Source organism: Malaclemys terrapin, chromosome 12, assembly GCF_027887155.1.
Source record: "Malaclemys terrapin pileata isolate rMalTer1 chromosome 12, rMalTer1.hap1, whole genome shotgun sequence".
Taxonomy (NCBI): Eukaryota; Metazoa; Chordata; order Testudines; family Emydidae; genus Malaclemys; species Malaclemys terrapin.
Window position 1 is genome coordinate 10,505,624 of NC_071516.1, and position 17,755 is coordinate 10,523,378.

Genomic DNA, 17,755 nt, shown 5'->3' on the forward strand with positions numbered 1-17,755 from the left:
ACAATTGATTTAAACCGGTTATTAAAACCTCTATTAATTATTAAGGCTTTATATTAAGTATGTGCTTCTAAATAGTTTATAAAGTGTGACAAATAGAAAATAATGTGATAGCTCAGTGTGTGCATTTAATAATACAAAATTAAATGGAGACTTTGTATTTTATGGCTATTTTATCTCAATCATAAGCTTCAGTCCTTTTGATATAGATCAGGACAGGAGTATCAGGCCTATAGAAACTATATTCCATGTCATAACTAGGAAGGAGGATGGAGAAACATTCACTCTACCCCCATCCTGAAGTCTTCTGTTTCTCTTGGCTCTTCTTTTTACTTGTCTATAACACTTAGCAGTAGATCATTACCCTTCAATTATCACAACTTACATTTTCATCTGTTCCATTTAGAAGTCCATGGAACTTCTAGGTTGTCCAGTTTAATAAGTATATTCTGATCCTTCTCTATCAAGGAGAATGGGGAAGAGGGAACCTTTTCAGTGAGTAATTATTCTTTAGCTTGTTAATCTTTCAAGTTTTGTCTTGGCCAGTGCTAAACTACCATTAAAGATTACTTGCTAAATTCATCCCTCCTGAAGTCAGTGGAGCTACATCAGAGGTATTATTGCCCCAATGTTCTGTACAATAAACGTAAAATTCTAAGGCTAATATGTGCTTCCTTTTTTCAAAATACTGTAGCTAGTTCCTGGTACATACAACATGGTGCTGTACAATTCGTTCTTTTCCATAGTTCTTGTCATTAGATTCTTCAGCTTACATCAACATTATTTCTTCCAAAGGTACCAGTTAGTAAAAAACAAAATACAAAAGCTGATGAGAGAATAAAACAGACAACCAGACCAAAATGGCCTCGAAGAGCAGCATTAGCAAAAAAAAGTTATAAGGATTACTCAAATTCAGAGTCAGAGAGTGAACAGGAATCTTCACAGTGCTTACGTAGGAAAGAAAAATTCAGAGTACAGGTAAACAGTATTATTGATCTTCTGCAGCATCTTTATGAAACTAAGGCCCTAATTTTCAAGTGGCCACTGATTTTAGGTGCCTCAAATTTTGAGTGCCCAAGTTGGAGAACCTTGAGCTCATGGGCAGCAGGTATAATAGGCACTGCTGCCAACCGGACACCGGACACCTGGGCCGCAGTGGCCTCAGCCCTTCCCTAAGACCACCTCCACCACTCCACACACCACCACCCCAGGTCCTTGCTGCTCACTGCGTCCCTCCCCCTCTGGACGGGGCAGTGAGGAGGGACGTGGAGAGCCAGCAGACTAAGGAGGCTTGGCTGGGTGTTGGGGCCAGCAGCTTGGCAGGGGGCTAAGGAGCTGGCGCAAGGGGGACGGCGGCTCGGCTTGGCCCAACCAGCAGGGTGGACAGCGGCTCAGCCCGGCAGCCACTTGGAGGCCAGGGGGGACAGCAGCTTGGCCCAGCACTGGGGACGGCCTGACTTTGTCGGGGGGGACGGGGACGTCAGGGCTGGGGGGGGGCCAACAGCTTGGGTTGGCCTGGAGCTGGGGGAGGCTGGAGGCTTAGCCCAGCGCTCAGGGAAGCCAGCAGCCCGGCGCTGCAGGAGGCCGGCAGCTTGGCCCAGCACTGGGGCTGGCCTGACTCTAGCCGGGGGGCCATCAGGCGTGGGGGGGCCGGTGGCTCAGCCTTGCATTCGGGCGGGGTGGGGAGGGCCGCAGCTGTGGCTCAGCCCAATGTAGTTGGGACGGGTGGGACGGGGCTCCTCCGGTCACAGGGGCGCCTCACAGTCAGGACTTCTCCTTTTATGGGGTGGGCTTTGGCGTGCGGGGGGGCTAGCCTCTCCAAAGCAGGGGTTCACCCACCGCCCATGCTTGAGCTTGATTTTCTGAAGCCCCTGTACTTTCCATTGACTTCAACTGAAATTGTTGGTGCTCAGACCCTCTGGAAATTACTCCCTATTTCTTTTTTCCCTACTCTAAAGTAGTACATTGATTTATACATACAGAATCTTCTGTACTCCAAAAACATATGTTTTAGTGGGTTTTTTTATTTTCTTTTAAAAGCACCTAAGCTGCATAGGAGCCTAAAAGTCCCTAAGTAGGCTCTTTTAGATGACTTATACACTTTTTTGAAATTTGAAGTAGGGCTGTCGATTAATCGCAGTTAACTCAGGCAATTTAACTAAAAAAAAATTAGTCGCGATTAATCGCAGTTTTAATTGCACTGTTAAACAATAAAATACCAATTGAAATTTATTAAATATTTTTGATGTTTTTCTACATTTTCATATATATTGTATTCTGTGTTGTAATTGAAATCAAAGTGTATATTATTTTTTATTACAAATATTTGCTCTGTAAAAATGATAAACAAAATAAATAGTATTTTTCAGTTCCCCTCGTACAAGAACTGTAGTGCAATCTTCGTCTGAAAGTGCAAAGTACAAATGTAGATTTTTGTTGTTGTTACATAACTGCACTCAAAAACAAAACAATGTAAAACTTCAGCACCTACAAGTCCGTCCACTCAGTCCTACTTCTTGTTCAGCCAATCTCTGAGACAAACAAGTTTGTTTACATTTACAGGAGATAATGCTGCCCGCTTCTTATTTACAATGTCACCAGAAAGTGAGAACAGGCATTTGCATGGCACTTTTGTTGCCGGCATTACAAGGTATTTACATGCCATATATGCTAAACATTGGTATGCTCTTTCATGCTACAGCCACCATTCCAGAGGACATGCTTCCATGCTGATGATGCTCGTTAAAAAAAATAATGCGTTAATTAAATTTGTGACTGAACTCCTTGAGCGAGAATTGTATGTCCCCTGCTCTGTTTTACCCGCATTCTGCCATATATTTCATGTTATAGCAGTCTCGGATGGTGACCCAGCACATGTTGTTCATTTTAAGAACACTTTCACTGCAGATTTGACAAAATTCAAAGAAGGTACCAATGTGAGATTTCTAAAGATAGCTACAGCACTCGACCCAAGGTTTAAGAATCTGAAGTGCCTTCCGAAATCTGACAGGGGCGAGGTGTGGAGCATGCTTTCAGAAGTCTTAAAAGAACAACATTCCGATGCCGAAACTACAGAATCACCAAAAAAGAAAATCAATCTTCTGCTGTTGGCATCTGCTGCTTTGGATTGTTATCAAGCAGAACCCATCATCGGCATTGACGCATGGCCTCTGGAATGGTGGTTGAAGCATGAAGAGACATATGAGTCTTTAGCGCATCTGGCATGTAAATATCTTGTGACACCGGCTACCACAGTGCCATGTGAACGCCTGTTCTCACTTTCAGGCGACCTTGTAAACATGAAGTGGGCAGCATTATCTCCTGCAAATGTAAACAAGCTTGTTTGTCTGAGCAATTGGCTAAACAAGAAGTAGGACTGAGTGGACTTGCAGGCTCTAAAATTTTACATTGTTTTATTTTAGAATGCAGGTTTTTTGTACATAATTCTACATTTGTAAGTTCAACTTTCACGATAAAGGGATTGCACTACAGTACTTGTATTAGATGAATTGAAAAATACTATTTCTTTTTTTTACAGAGCAAATATTTGTAATAAAAAATAAATATAATGTGATCACTGTACACTTTGTATTCTGTGTTATAATTGAAATCAATATATTTGAAAATGTAGAAGACATCCAAAAATATTGAAATAAATCGTATTTTATGATTGTTTAACAGTACGATTAATCACAGTTAATTTTTTTTAATCTCTTGACAGCCCTATAAAGAAGCATACATTAATACATTTGTTGAATGCCTAAATCAGTTTGGGATCAATTAAGCAATTAAGTACTGACAAACTGAAAAAGAGATGTTTCGCTCTTTTTTTTTTAAATATAATTTTAATATTATATCAAGTAAAATTTATATACTGGATTAAACAATTTCTGCAACATGACAAATATGCTCAAATCCCAGTGAAGTCCATGGGAGTTGAAGACACCTAGGCACCTAGTGGGATTTTCAAACGCGCTTATCTGCATCTTTAGGCACCTAAATACCTTAGTACTAAAGGAAGAACTCGGCACCTCTCCAGATTAGATCATGTGTCTGACTGGACAAATAGATATATTGTACTGTATACTTATCTATATATACACATGTGTAATCTCTAGTGTGTTTAAATGTAATGCTTATGTAGATTTGTGTACCTCTAGCAAGAGCACAAAAATGGCCAAAACAAAGCTGTGAGTCAACACAAGGAACTACAGAACAATGTTTCTACAGAGCCAAAAAAGGGAATATCAAGAAATCAACAGCAAATATTTGCTAAATCAAAAGACCCTATAAAACAAAGAAAACTAGAAATGTCATCAGTAGCCTCACCTGAAAGCCCAGCATCTGTTGAGACGATGAGATGTGTGTATTATTTTGTATTTTAATTTTTAAAGTTGTCAGCTCCAGTTTTGGATAGGAATTAATTAATGTCTCTCTGTAATATCAATTCATTTCAAATAATTGCTTTAAAAATATATGTACTATATTCTCTTTACGTCCATTTAATGTACAACATTATATGTTAAAATGCAGAAAATACATAGGTGTACTGTCATCATTGTTATAGATATTATGGTTGATATTTCATACCGAGTGTAATAGAAATACAATGTATCAGTGAAAAGAACAGTTGGTAATTTACTTTCTATTAAAATTTAGTATAATGATGAGCAATGCTAAGTAAAAGCAATTTATTTCCTGTTGTGTAGACTTTAAGGACAAAGCACTTGCATAAAAGTAACTCAATTGTGATATGAAAATATATTTCTAAATATCCATCTGTGCCATATGAAAGGTATAGCATTTTATTACAAAATCCAAATATTATATGGTCATGGGCAAATACATGTTTTTTTTTTAATATGGTCAACACTCGAAGTTCCAGTATGTATTTTACTTGACTGCTTATTCAGTTTCAAAGGCAGTTTTTAATATGAAGGTATACCTTATTAAAGGATAGGATTTTCATGGGGAAATCCCAGTCCATTCAGTTTGCAATTCTTTTTTTCTAACACTATTGACTGTATTTTCTAAAAAGTATTATAGTTCTTAGGTCAAATCTGGACCGTTGAGCACCCACAACTCCTGTTCAAGGTAACTGGAGTTGCAGGTTCTCAAAGACATTGAAGACAACCCCTTGAAAGCCAGCAACATGACTTTCTGGACATCCTTCCATGGAACTCTCAATGACATCAGTGGGAATTCTGTACACAGAGAAGACTTGTGATATGAGGTATAAAAGAAAAAGGTGTTAAGGCATAATATCCTCAATTAAGTGTTTATACTTAAAAGGTGCTGAAAAAGTACCAGAGGAAGCATTTACCCAGGAACAGGTTTCCTTGAAAAGATCATCATCATCATCATCATATCTTCAGGACTCAACACCAGAAAAGAGGGAGTCCTTACGCATTGTGAAAGGAATTTCAGCTAACAAGCTTTATACAACAAAAAAGAATAAGCAAAGTATACATCTAAAACAATCCCCTGAAAATGTCAAAAAGTTGGTATTTGGAAATGAAAGTTTATCACCAGTTTTAAGTCCACTTTCTTTGGTAAGAATTTAAAGTTACTCTTTACAATTATTTCAATGTCTGCATTATCTTAAGTAAAGTATACAGTATTCATTAATTAATCAGAACAGTTTCTTCATTTGGATGTTTTCAGGGGAACTGATTTAGTCTATTTATAGTAAATGAGAATTACTTCTGTTTAATAGGAATAGAATTAGTATGCCATTCTAACAAGAAAGCAGGCCTGTAGAAGGTGGTTACATTGTATTCAACCAGGTGCTTTTGTAAGTGCAAAATTCCATGCTCTTTTTCAGAACAGAAGTATCCAAAAAGAGATTTAAAAGATGGAACATTAAAGCACAGATATGATAAATATAATTCATATTATTTTATATTTATGCAGTTTGAGTATTTAACTTTAAGATTTGTTGTATTGTCTCTTTTTTTACTTGGTGTCATGATTAGGACAGATGCATAATCAAGAAAATCAAGTAGTGAAATAGGCTGTTCTAATCAGGAATACTAGTGTAATAATCATGGGAGGAAATTTACAATAATACAAATAGTATTGCTAAGAGGTCCCAACCAAGATTGGGGCTGGCCCCCTTATTTTAGCTGCTTTATGTATACATAGTAAGAAGTAGTCCCTGCTTCAAAGAACTTGTCATCTAAATAGACAAGACAAAGGATGGGAGAAAATAAATTATTCCCATTTTACAGATGAGGAACTGAGGCAGTGAGAAATTAAGTGAGTTGCTCAAGGTCGTACAGGAAGTCTGTGGCAGAGTTGGGACCTGCACTCAGAACTCCTGAGACCCAGGCCAGTGCCTGACCCACCAGACCATCCTTTCTTCTCCCTCACATCTCTGTTTATTCTTTGGTCAGTAGAAACAAACACTGATTTCCCCAAGAGAAATAAAACTGAATATCTTCCACAATGTATTTATATACATTTGTATTAATCAGAGTTATCATTCAGTTGTACAAGTCCATTTCAGTAAAGAGGTGCCAATGAAAATATCCTCCTTTTCTTTATCTCCAGCTGGGGACTGAATTTGAGGTTTTCCCTAACCCACAGACACATTCCAAATTGCTCAGTCTAGAGTCTCACGAGTGTGTGTTACACTCATGTGGGAGCATGACAACTCTATGTTTTCACTCATGGAGCTTTTGGAAGTCCTGTTTACTTGGCAGTAGGTTGGGCCCACTTAATCCATGAATACATTAAATTCCATGTGGATGTTTGATCAGTGGAGGCCAGGACAATCTTAAAATGCCTTCAAACTGCCTCCCACTCCTTGGCTGTCCTCCCATCCTCATGGCAGCAAAGCTGAGAGTTCCATGTTCCCACTGGTACCCCACTCTAGCCACTTTCTCCAAGTCCTGCTTTAGGGATTTCAGATCATGAAGGGAGAACACATTTAAATTAATAGACTATGGCATTAACTCAATCAGAGGATTCCTGCATGATTGAAGCGGTGAACTCTGTGGAAAGTGTGCTCTCTTGTGAAAGATTTCAGTTCCTGGAGTACACTGTCAGAGGGGTGAGGAGATGGGAATATCACAGAGTAGGCACTTTCTTCTTCTATGTCCCCATCTCAAGTCTGACTCTCTGATTTGGATCTCTGTCCTCTTCATTTGTAGACACTTAGGTTATGATCTGTCCCTTAATTAGAAAAGTAAAGACAACTAGCTCATCTTTATCTTACACTTTCAGAGGATTATGAACATGTTTACAGTCATTTTTATTTTAATTATGCATCCTGGTATGTGCTGAGATATTTTTTAAACTTCTGTTTAGATTTCCTACAAACTGATAAAATCATCTTCTCCATATGGCTGGTGTAAATGTAGAGCAACAACTATACTTTTACATTTAGATGGTTAAGCCAGATAATTGCATCTGGAGTAGCAGAGTGTATTGCTGTGATGCCTGTTCTGGGTGACCAGTCACACACTGGAGAGTCTTTAATTTTCCATTTGTGCAACAAGTATCCGCATCTGCCATGGTTTGTGTGGATATGGTTTAGGGTTGTCCATGAGCTTCATGGGAGATCGAAGCCAGGGATCTTCTGCATTGGGTCTTTCATGTGGTGTTTGTGACTTCTTGTGAACTCCATTCGGCTTTCCATGCTTCATCAGGGTTGAAGTTGCATTGTTGAAGGTTAAATGTGTGGGTCCAAAAGGGCTTACCTGACTTCAAGCAGCGGTGAGGGACATTGTTAAGGTCCTGGTGGAAGGAAGATGTTCATTTTCCATGATTCTCTGGAATTCCCAAAGGGTTGTGGCATCACAGCAAATGTGTGAGGGAGCAATGTGCAACAGCACTCGCAGCCAAGGTGTTGGGGTCGACTTGAGGGTTCCAGCGATGCATCACATTGCAGGGTTTAGTTGGACAGCAGCAAGTCAAGTTTGGCTACTTCTGGTCCATACCGATGCACGGAGTACACAAGGGCTATAAAATTATACATTTGAATATCTATTTTCAATAACTTTATTATTTTCTTTTGTATAGCCTACTCTGACTCCAGTAACTATGGACAAAGCTGTCACGAGTGGAAAAGACACAGAGGTTACTGAACCTGAGGTGGAAATATGTGATATTAGTGAGGCAGTGAATGTTACGAATTACCTTTCAGACAAACTCTCCATTACCGCAGAACTGAAAGATCTTACTAAAAATATGCAAAATAAAGGAGAGGTATGATAGAGACAGTCTATCCCATTTGAAAAGCTGTAGCTTTGTATGTTTGTTTATTTTACAATTGGTGGCATTAGGGAAAAATATATGTATATTGCTTTACATTTTTAACATTATTTTCAAACGTTTTCTTGTAATCTTGCCTGCATATTTCAGTTTAGTATTAAAAACAGTGTTGTCTGGGATGTCATTGTTGGAAAATATCTTAATTTAGACTTTGCCTGTGTTATGACTGTAAGGAAATAATCTCTCATCCCAGCAATAGCACTGATCATTTGTATTTTAACAAAGAACACAAAACATATCTTTGCTTTTGCCTTGAATTTTTTTTAAATGGAAAAAAATTTCAAGAAGAAAATGACTTGTCACTTCTGCATGCAGAAACTTAAAAAATAAAATTAGGTAGTTAGGTAGGTACTTTTAGCCTTAGGCTATTAATATAAGTCCTGGAGAATTAATAATTATTAAAATTTTTGCCACTTTGACAAAACTGGCATGTGCAGACTGATTTGTTTGTAACTGTACCTTAGTATTTTGATATTTATATTTCTAGTTTTTAATAAACACGTAAATGTTCATTTATGATGAAGACTATCTAAATGGGTTCACAGTCCTGGAGGTTGTTAATATATCATTTTATTTTGTTTAGGAATCTGTACCTCCATCTCAATTATGCACTTCCAGTGGAAGCAGAGAACAGTCATGGTGTGAATATCCCTGTGGCACCATACATGAATCCGGTATGTAAGTGTCTCTTATGCAAAAGCACTTTCTTTGGATATCTGTAAATAGTTAATGAAAAACTTGTCTTAGATACAAAAATATGGCCTGATTCTTCAAGCCCTACATGTGGAAATGGAACTCCTATAAACTTTTAGTATTTTTTACCAGTGTATTTGTCTTTTCATATATTCTCAGTTTATTCTGTTCCTAAAGTTAGTGTTAATCTTTGTTGTTATTGATAGGAAGCTATGTGAATGTTTTTCACTTAAGCTTTAGAAGCATCAATTGGGAGTCTGTTTAGGCACCCCCTGCCTATATAAACTGAGAATTTAACTCAAAAAAGCCTCTAGAGGTCTGCCTTCATGAAAATAATGGTAAGTGGAACTTTTTAGCACTCCCAGGATTGCTGGACTGGGTATGTGAAAAGACAAATTTACAGGTAAGAGACTAAATTGGCCCATTTGGAGAATGTGGTTGGGTAGAGGTGTGTGGTTATACCTATGGATCCACAATTCTGCCATGGAGGCTATTATATCCCTTGGAACCCCATTGCCACACTTAATTTAGGAGCCAGATTTAATGCTTTTTGTGAGAATAGTCCCTTCATCTTGATTAAATTAAGTAGTCGACCGTTCTCCAGAGGGTTTTTCTGCCCATTAGTCTGTCAGGAGTAAGGAATCTGCAGAAGCAATTCCCAGTGGAGAAAGGAAGCATACTTGTTTTAACAGATGTTCTCCAAGTATATTATGTCAGCAGACCCATACTAACTGTATCATCCATCCTTTTCTGCTTCATTGGAGTCCTTGCATGGTATATGGCCTAAAGACACTGAAGGTGATTGTGGCAACAGCCCCTTATATTGACATGCACCAAACATCCAGGACTGTGCACAAGTCCTCTTGCAAATGCAACATTCATTGATTTCTCTATAGCTCTGAAATTAAATACGTTTGTCATACTTTAAAGGGCCTACAGTTCAAGTGAATCTCAAACGAATGTACCACAGTGATGCAGAAAGTGATTCTGATGAAGTGGAAATGAGGAAGGAAGAAGAAGAGAGAAAAACAAAGCTTCTCCCTAGAAAATTATTTAAAGCAGATGATGATACTGTGTATAAAGGTTAGCTGGAGCTATAGTCATACAATAAGTGTAAACCAGAAAACTGCTTAAAGTATTAATCATGAACAATAACATTACAATTCTAATTAAAACCCTTAGGATAGGGTGACCAGATGTCCCAATTTTATACAGACAGTCCTGATATTTGAGGCTTTTTCTTAAATAAGTGCCTATTACCCGCCTCCCCCACCCCCAGTCCTGATTTTTCACACTTGCTATCTGGTCACCCTACTTTAGGGCATCTTAATAAGCTCCATTTTTATTGCAGACATTTAAGAAAAGAGCATTACCTGCTCTTCTCTGAGACATTGATACAGAATGCTGTGGAAAATTTTCTTTCCTTAACTAATAACATAAATGTTCAAGAAACACAGCAGTCGACTTCTTATCATTCAGATGAATAAACAAAAAGAAGTTTGATCACTTATGGTCAATAAAGAGCTAATTGCATGTTTCACAAGAGATGCATCCCAGTATTCTCTCCAAATTGGAATCTGAATGTTTATATTTTGCCTACCTAAATTTGTAATACACCTCTACCCCGATATAACGCTGTCCTCGGGAGCCAAAAAATCTTACTGCGTTATAGGTGAAACTGCGTTATATCGAACTTGCTTTGATCCACCGGAGTGCGCAGCCTTGCTCCCCCCTCCCCGGAGCTCTGCTTTACCATGTTAAATCCGAATTTGTGTTATATCAGGTCACGTTATATCGGGATAGAGGTGTAGTTTACCAGTTAGATAAGGTGTTGTCTGAGATCACTTCTTCCTCTTACTGAAACAGGAACACATTCTCCATAGACTGTGTTATGTCTCTACCTATTAGGAAGTAAAGAGGCAAATAATTCGGAGTCACTGCAGGTATATCAGATAAACGAGTGCCGCCTACTCTATGTACTTCCCTCAACCAGTTCCTTGGCATGAGACTTGCTGGGGATAGGGAGAGGAGCACTAACTGGAAGGAAAAACAAGTAGTAGAAGATAAAAGGCTCCATCATGCTCAGTAGTACAACAGTGAAACTGGTGGCCTGGGACAGTAGGGCTGACCATGAGCTTCCCCTAGGGCTCCTAGAAGAGGAGGAGTTAACATTGAGAGAGAATACCTTGGGGTCAAGCCCATGGACATAAGATACTCTGGTAGACGACCACATTCCTAAGGGGTCTCACTCCCATCCCAAAGGACTGTAGAGACACGCAACTGAAGGTCCTGAATCTGGGAACTAGAGCTGGATGACACTCTAGATCCTTTGTCCCTCTTTTTCTGCTTGTTCTCCTTTCTTGCTTTTTCTTGTCTCTTCTTCTTTCTTCCTCCTTACCATCTTTCATCAGACTTGAAGAAGAAGATGCAAAATTAGGGGAATTAGCTGAAGCATGGATTCAATGCTTGCAATGAGAGTAGAGGCAAAGAAGACTTAGACTTGGGGAGGGCACTTTTAAACCTCCGCTGGCTCATAGAATTTGTTGTGTCCTTGCTTTCTGCTAGATAAATCCATAATGCAGTGTGCAAGGACTCATTCCTTTTCCAGAAATGGGAAGAAGTGGGGTGCAACAAACGAAATAACTGGTAAGAAATCTTCTGTCATCACTTTCTTTACTAAATTGCCATATGTTAAATTGTTGTGTGGGATATAATAGTAGCTGCATTTCATTCAAGAAGTCGTTGCAATCTCTTTGATGGAAAGAACAATGTCTTTTAAAGCATTTTGAAATCCTTTATAGTAAGGATGGTATGCAAATTCAAGGTATGGTTGGGTCATATCCTGAAGAAGTCCTTATGCAGGCTATCTCCTTTCGACATAACATTTTACCTTTTGAGAGATCTACCCCTTTGGGTCCTAATTTTCAAATATTAAGTATGCAATGACATGCCAAATTTGTGTGTGCCATGTTTTTGGGCAGATTTTCAAAAGGTCTAATATTGGCCTGCTTTTTTTCATGCTCAACTTTTTAAGGTTTTGAATAATGTCATTTAGTATTTAGAGTGGTGTTGCCCCTGTAAATTGAAGAGGTGGGGGAGAGAGAGTATGTATGTAATACACGTGTACTTGATAAATCTTGAGATATTTTAGTGACTGGGTGGATAATGGGCTTTTCACCAAATTTCTAAATAGTATATTTAATAATTATAGATTTCAAATGTCTGGTAAATGTCTCATGCAAAACATGTAACATGTTTAAAAAAAATTAGAAAGAAAAAGATCAAACGTACAAACGAAATCTGTTAAAGACAGAAAGTGGTTAATAAAATATATAGAAGGTCAGGAGTTTAGTATTTGAAATTAAACTGGATGCAATTGAAATTGATATGAGCCCTAGTCTTAAGATTTATAAACCCAGCCATCAGAACTGCAATAACTTATACTGTACAGATGATATATTAATATGTTCCTACTTTGCTAACTTTACATATGAACTTTTACAAATTTTCAGTGTCCGAGAGCATCTCTACTGTGTCTGTAAATGAATTGTCTCTCTTGGATGGAGAGGTCTGCGACCCTGGTTGTTCAAGTATAGGGATAGGTCAGAAGCTCCATAAGGAATTTACCAGGAAAATTCAGGTAAGGCATATATGTGTGTGTATAGAAAAAATATACTTTCTTTCTTTCTTTCATTCTCATATATGATACTCGTAACTGGAAACATCATTAAGAGAGCTACCTTATATATTATTGCATACAAGAATAAATATGAAAAAAATGTTAAGGTCGTTATGTCAAAGACTGAGAAGTTAGTAAATTCCAGAATAAAGGTTGTCTGTGCAACCTTTATATGGCACCCTTTTTGCATATGCATTATGATACATTCTTTTAATTACATAATCATTCTTCAGGACCTCTTCCTCATTCAATGCACAGGATGGACACTGCTCAAGGAGGCAACTCTTCAATATTTCTTTTTATCCTTCGGTGGTGGCCCCATGTTACATTTACTACATACCATTCAAACCCTGCCCAGCATACAGAATTATTAATTTCTTCTGGATCTGTTTTTTTTGGCACTCATTACTGTTGCATCTGAGTGCTTCAGAAACATTCATGCATTTATCTTCACAATACACCTGGCCTGAGTTTCACTGCCTGAGTTCTGTTCATCCTGTGCATTGAATGAAGCATGGGTCCTGTGGAAAAAATTATGTGAGATCATGTAATAAAGACTATATCATAATATATATGCATAGGACAGACAAATTAAGGTTCATCAGGAAATCTCAATTCTGGCATGGCTTGACTTTGATAAAACAATGTTCAAGTTACATAGGTTTTTTTTTCAATGTAATTTCCTAGCTTTTTAAAAACACAAAATGAAAAAACAAATTCCATTATGCAGAACTGTATTTACCCTAGATATGGGTCCATCCACAGAGTTGGAACCTTTAAATCCACAGCAAAGACCTCTGTGAATTATGGAGTAGTTGATACTTACTAGAGGGAAATGAGAGACACTTTGCCAGTGAATTTCACAATGTTTGTTGACAACAGAGGAATGTTCAGACTGAATCCTGACTTCCATTCTGGGTTCTAGAGGGGGGTATGTTCCAGTGGTTAGACCCTTTAGTCCCTGTGTCGCCTAGTATGTCTTCCTCCAGCTTGTGTCCCATGTGTCTGTCCCTCTCTGCTCTTGTCCCCTCCCAGCCTGTCCGGGTTCCTCCTTCTCCAATTCCAACCTTCTCCTGCCCTGTAGTGCCTTCTTTTCATTCAAGTCCTGCTACTTCCTCCTTTTCTACTCACTTGGGCACTGCAGGGGAGCATTGAGAGCATAGGAGAGAGAGAGTCTCCCTACTCTCAAGTCTGGTATGCAGCAGCCCCTGACATGAACAAACAGAAGAAAAGACCATGCTCAGTGAGCTCTCTGGAGGTGGAGCATGCTCAATGAAGACAGAACACTTGTAGAATTTTGCTATCAGCCTCTAACTAACCTCTAATAAGTATATGCAAACAGTGATTTTTCAGAGATTTTTATAATTCAACTAAATTTTGGTGCATTTTCAAGGGAAAGCAAAAGGAATGTCCCTGATATGAAGGTTAATGTTGACTTTTGTCCACTGTAACCTATGATCTTATACAAGTAATTACTATGGTTATGTTTTATAATACAGTATTTTATCATTCTCTTCTCAGTTAGTCAATTAAACTGAAAGTAATCTTAATGCATATGTTTCTAGAGCCGCTCAAGAAGAATGGACCACTTTACCAAGCAATCCTTGAAAACAGCTCAGCAGCATTTGACAACAGTGAGTTGTCAGTTGCATGAATGCAGGTCTGTAGCACAATACTCATTCAAAAACTTATTTGAATGACATAAATGCTTTTTTATTTTCAGTTTATTTCTGTTTTGGTAGGATCAAGCAGCTGGACAAATTTCATTTCACCATCGTAGAGGAGCTTGAGAGTTTTGAAAAAGATTCCCAATCTTTGAAAAATATGGAGAAAGAATTATTGGTTTGTATTTAAATTATTTAATGGAAAAAATCTGTTTTCTAAAAATATTGGATTTTTCTCTTTTTTTTAATTTGGCATTTATCTGTGGACCATTACTACTGGCTCTGAGAAGATGTGTTTTATAACTTGCTATTAAAAAAAAGCTACACATTTTGTGTAAAGTAAAAAATGTACCATCTTCCTGGCATTTGGCTTTATTTTTATTTTCAGAGAAATTAACAGTCAAATTACAAATAGTTTATTCAGTCCTTTTTAAGCTTGGCTACTGCTATGCACTTAGTTGCTCAGTCCCCATTCCAGATTGACTCTCTAGAGAGAACCACTCCCACCTCCATAAAGCCACCTGCCTCACTGTGTAAGGCTAACCCTTTCCCAGCATGATCAACACTACTAAGTGGTTAGGATGTTTCAGGCAAACAAATCCAGCCTTTGAAATTGAATGACTGTGTATTCTAAATAAATCACCTAGCCTCCATAGGCCTTAGTTAACTCAGATGTAAACTTATTTAGTATCAAAATGGCTCACCTTAGACTTGGTGAGTCTGTTGCTAGCTCTAATGTAAAATTAGCATTAAGAATATTAATATTAAGATGAAGACAGAGTGAAGTAGTACAATAGGTTTTTACTCCGGAAAGAGCTTAAAATCAAACTTAAATCACACATTAGAACTAATTTAGTCTCATTTTAACCACATTGAACCCTCTTTGGAATGTCTGATCAAAGTGTCTCAGGCCTTCTATTTGCCAGTAGGGGAAACAGCCATTCACAACAGATTTTGGGAAATATGGGCTGAAATTGCTGGTTGAGTGGTTTGATCTTGCCTCACTGAGCCTTTAATTTTTTTAAAACACCTGAGGATATGGGCTGTTGTAGAATGCCTAATCATTCTGTTCTCAATCTCATTATAGGTTATTCAGGAACAGGAAGAAATTTATTTTTTTTTAAAGTCCTATATTCTGTGGATTAATTTCTTACTGGTTCAGTTAATTATATTTCTTTTTAGAACTTTTGGAAAAAACACGCACTTACGTTTAGTGCTTGCAAGAAAAATGAACAGCGGAGGTTAGTGGGGTTTGTTAATGTTATTATGAGACCTGGATTCTATTCATGGCTCTGCAATTTACTCAATATATGACTTTGAGCCAAGTAACTTAACGCTCTACACCTTTTCCTCATCTGTAAAATGAGGATAATAATCCTTGCTCATTTATATGTAAAACATATTGAAATCTATGGATGAAAAGCACTGTATATGAAAACATTAATATTGTTATCCACATAATTTTCTGCCAGAGTCTAGTGCAATATTACCCTAATAGGGATAATAATGGTCATCAATGTTTTTAAATAGTATGTTAGACTAAAAGTTGAATTGCCCTATTCAAGATCTTTGTGGGATTTTCATATATGCCAAGGATCTTTAATTTGCATTTTTGTTGTTGTTAGGATTCAGATTCTTAAAACTTCATTCGAAAAGCACATCTCCCACAGTGTTAACTATGAGGAAAATATTTTTACTTCTGAGGTATGACATTTGTTCTCTTTAGTTTTCTTTTTATTTCTTACATTATGTCACCTGATGACTTCAAGTCTTTACCTCCAGCATTATACTAATGTCCTCTAGATCCTTTTTAATAACTTTTTTCATTAATTTGACCATAACTTGTGCAACATTAAGCACCTAACTTTACCCTTTTAGAAGAGATGAACACCTAACTTGATAATCATGGCACAAATTTCATGGCCAGGCAGTATAGTTTATATTATATTCTGCCACTTTACTTACCAGTGTTTCAGTTATGCAGGAAAGAATCAATTGGAAACAAGCAGTTTGGCAACTGTCCTCTCAGTTTTTCTCTCTTCCTCAAGTTTTTTCCTGCCTCACAGATAAAAAACATCAAGCACCTCTAGCTTAAATGCTACCCTTTTAAGGCACCCAAACTTGTAGTTCTTTGGGGAATATAATTAATATCTTGAATTTCACCAGGGAGAGAGTGAGCAGTAAGTAATTGCAGTCTATTGGAGTACTGTTGTAATATGTTCCTTGTAACCAACACTGCTTAGTGAACAGGACACTGTATTGTACTCTAGGTGTATCTCCTGAGTGGGGCTAATCTTGAAATCTATATAGAGACCATTACAATAATCTGAAAATCATAAATGACAGTGTCCATATCGGAGAGAAATGGGTACTCACAAACAGATGAAAAAATGTCACTTGTGGCTACAAAGGTCACACAAGGTCTCCGAAATAATGAAAGATCTGGAAGATCCAGAATTACCTTTAAGTTGTTAACTCCTTTGACAAAGGGCTGCTATGCTTCCTCAATCAAGGGGGGATCTCTAGATGTTTCCCTTTATTCAACATCTTTGCTATATGTAGATAGAATTGTTTGAGATTCAATCATATCTAGGGCCCTGATCTTGAAAACACTTAAGCATGTGCTTATCTTTACTCATGTATGTAATTCCATTGAAGTAAGTGGAACTACATATGTATTTAAAATTAAGTAGTTGCTTAAGTGCTTTGTTGCATAAATGCCTGCTCCTTGCAGGATGAATCCCTAAACCCCTGTCTCAGCCAATCTGAGGGGAAAAGTTGTCTGAGTGCAATAAAGAAGATGTAAAATTTCATGTTTGCATACTTATGGCACCCAAGCTGATGCTAATGTCAGAATTTGGAGTAGATGCCATAGTACTTAGTTGCTTCTGCCCTAAAAAGATTAATATTTCCCACCAGTTTTCTGGACAGCCTTATTTTGACCAATGGGAAGACTAAGCATTAGTACAATCTGATTTTACATTTAATTTGAGGGCATAATTGTCTTCATTAAAACATATTGTCACTTGTGAAAAGAAAACGTGTGTGTATATGACATATGTTGTCAATTTTTATAGATGCATCTAATGAAAGAAGACATGAAAGGGCTTCAAGAGAAGCTTCTTAAAGAAATGGTAAATAATCTTGTTTTGTCTCAATTTGTTTTTGTATGCTTTCCTAAAAGAACATAATTATCTGCACATTCACTTTTTAAAAAGTTCTTTTCAGGACGCAATTTTTAGTACACTGTAATTTGAAGCAAAAATGGAAATACTAATAAATAGTATTAAAATAATGCTTAATTTTTAATACATTAAAAGTGATATATGTATATACTCTTTTAGTTATGTAGTGCCTCATTTGGGTTTTAATAGAGTTAATATTAGCACAAGAAGGAAAAAAACATTCTAATGTTGCAATATCTGTCTGAATTCTGTGATACTTT

At 37.4% G+C, this 17,755-nt stretch overlaps 1 protein-coding gene across 1 annotated transcript in view; it reads left to right on the forward strand.

Moving 5' to 3' along the window:
- Positions 1-17,755, forward strand: part of SYCP2 (synaptonemal complex protein 2) — a 59,763-nt gene that overhangs the window by 41,545 nt on the left and 463 nt on the right. Inside the window, exons 32-44 of the mRNA XM_054045686.1 lie at positions 793-975; positions 4,158-4,359; positions 5,290-5,549; positions 8,023-8,208; positions 8,858-8,948; positions 9,898-10,050; positions 11,533-11,613; positions 12,480-12,607; positions 14,212-14,306; positions 14,389-14,488; positions 15,493-15,551; positions 15,936-16,014; positions 17,388-17,444. Of these exons, the coding sequence (XP_053901661.1) occupies positions 793-975; positions 4,158-4,359; positions 5,290-5,549; positions 8,023-8,208; positions 8,858-8,948; positions 9,898-10,050; positions 11,533-11,613; positions 12,480-12,607; positions 14,212-14,306; positions 14,389-14,488; positions 15,493-15,551; positions 15,936-16,014; positions 17,388-17,444 (1,674 nt within the window). The remainder of the gene's footprint in view (positions 1-792; positions 976-4,157; positions 4,360-5,289; positions 5,550-8,022; positions 8,209-8,857; positions 8,949-9,897; positions 10,051-11,532; positions 11,614-12,479; positions 12,608-14,211; positions 14,307-14,388; positions 14,489-15,492; positions 15,552-15,935; positions 16,015-17,387; positions 17,445-17,755) is intronic.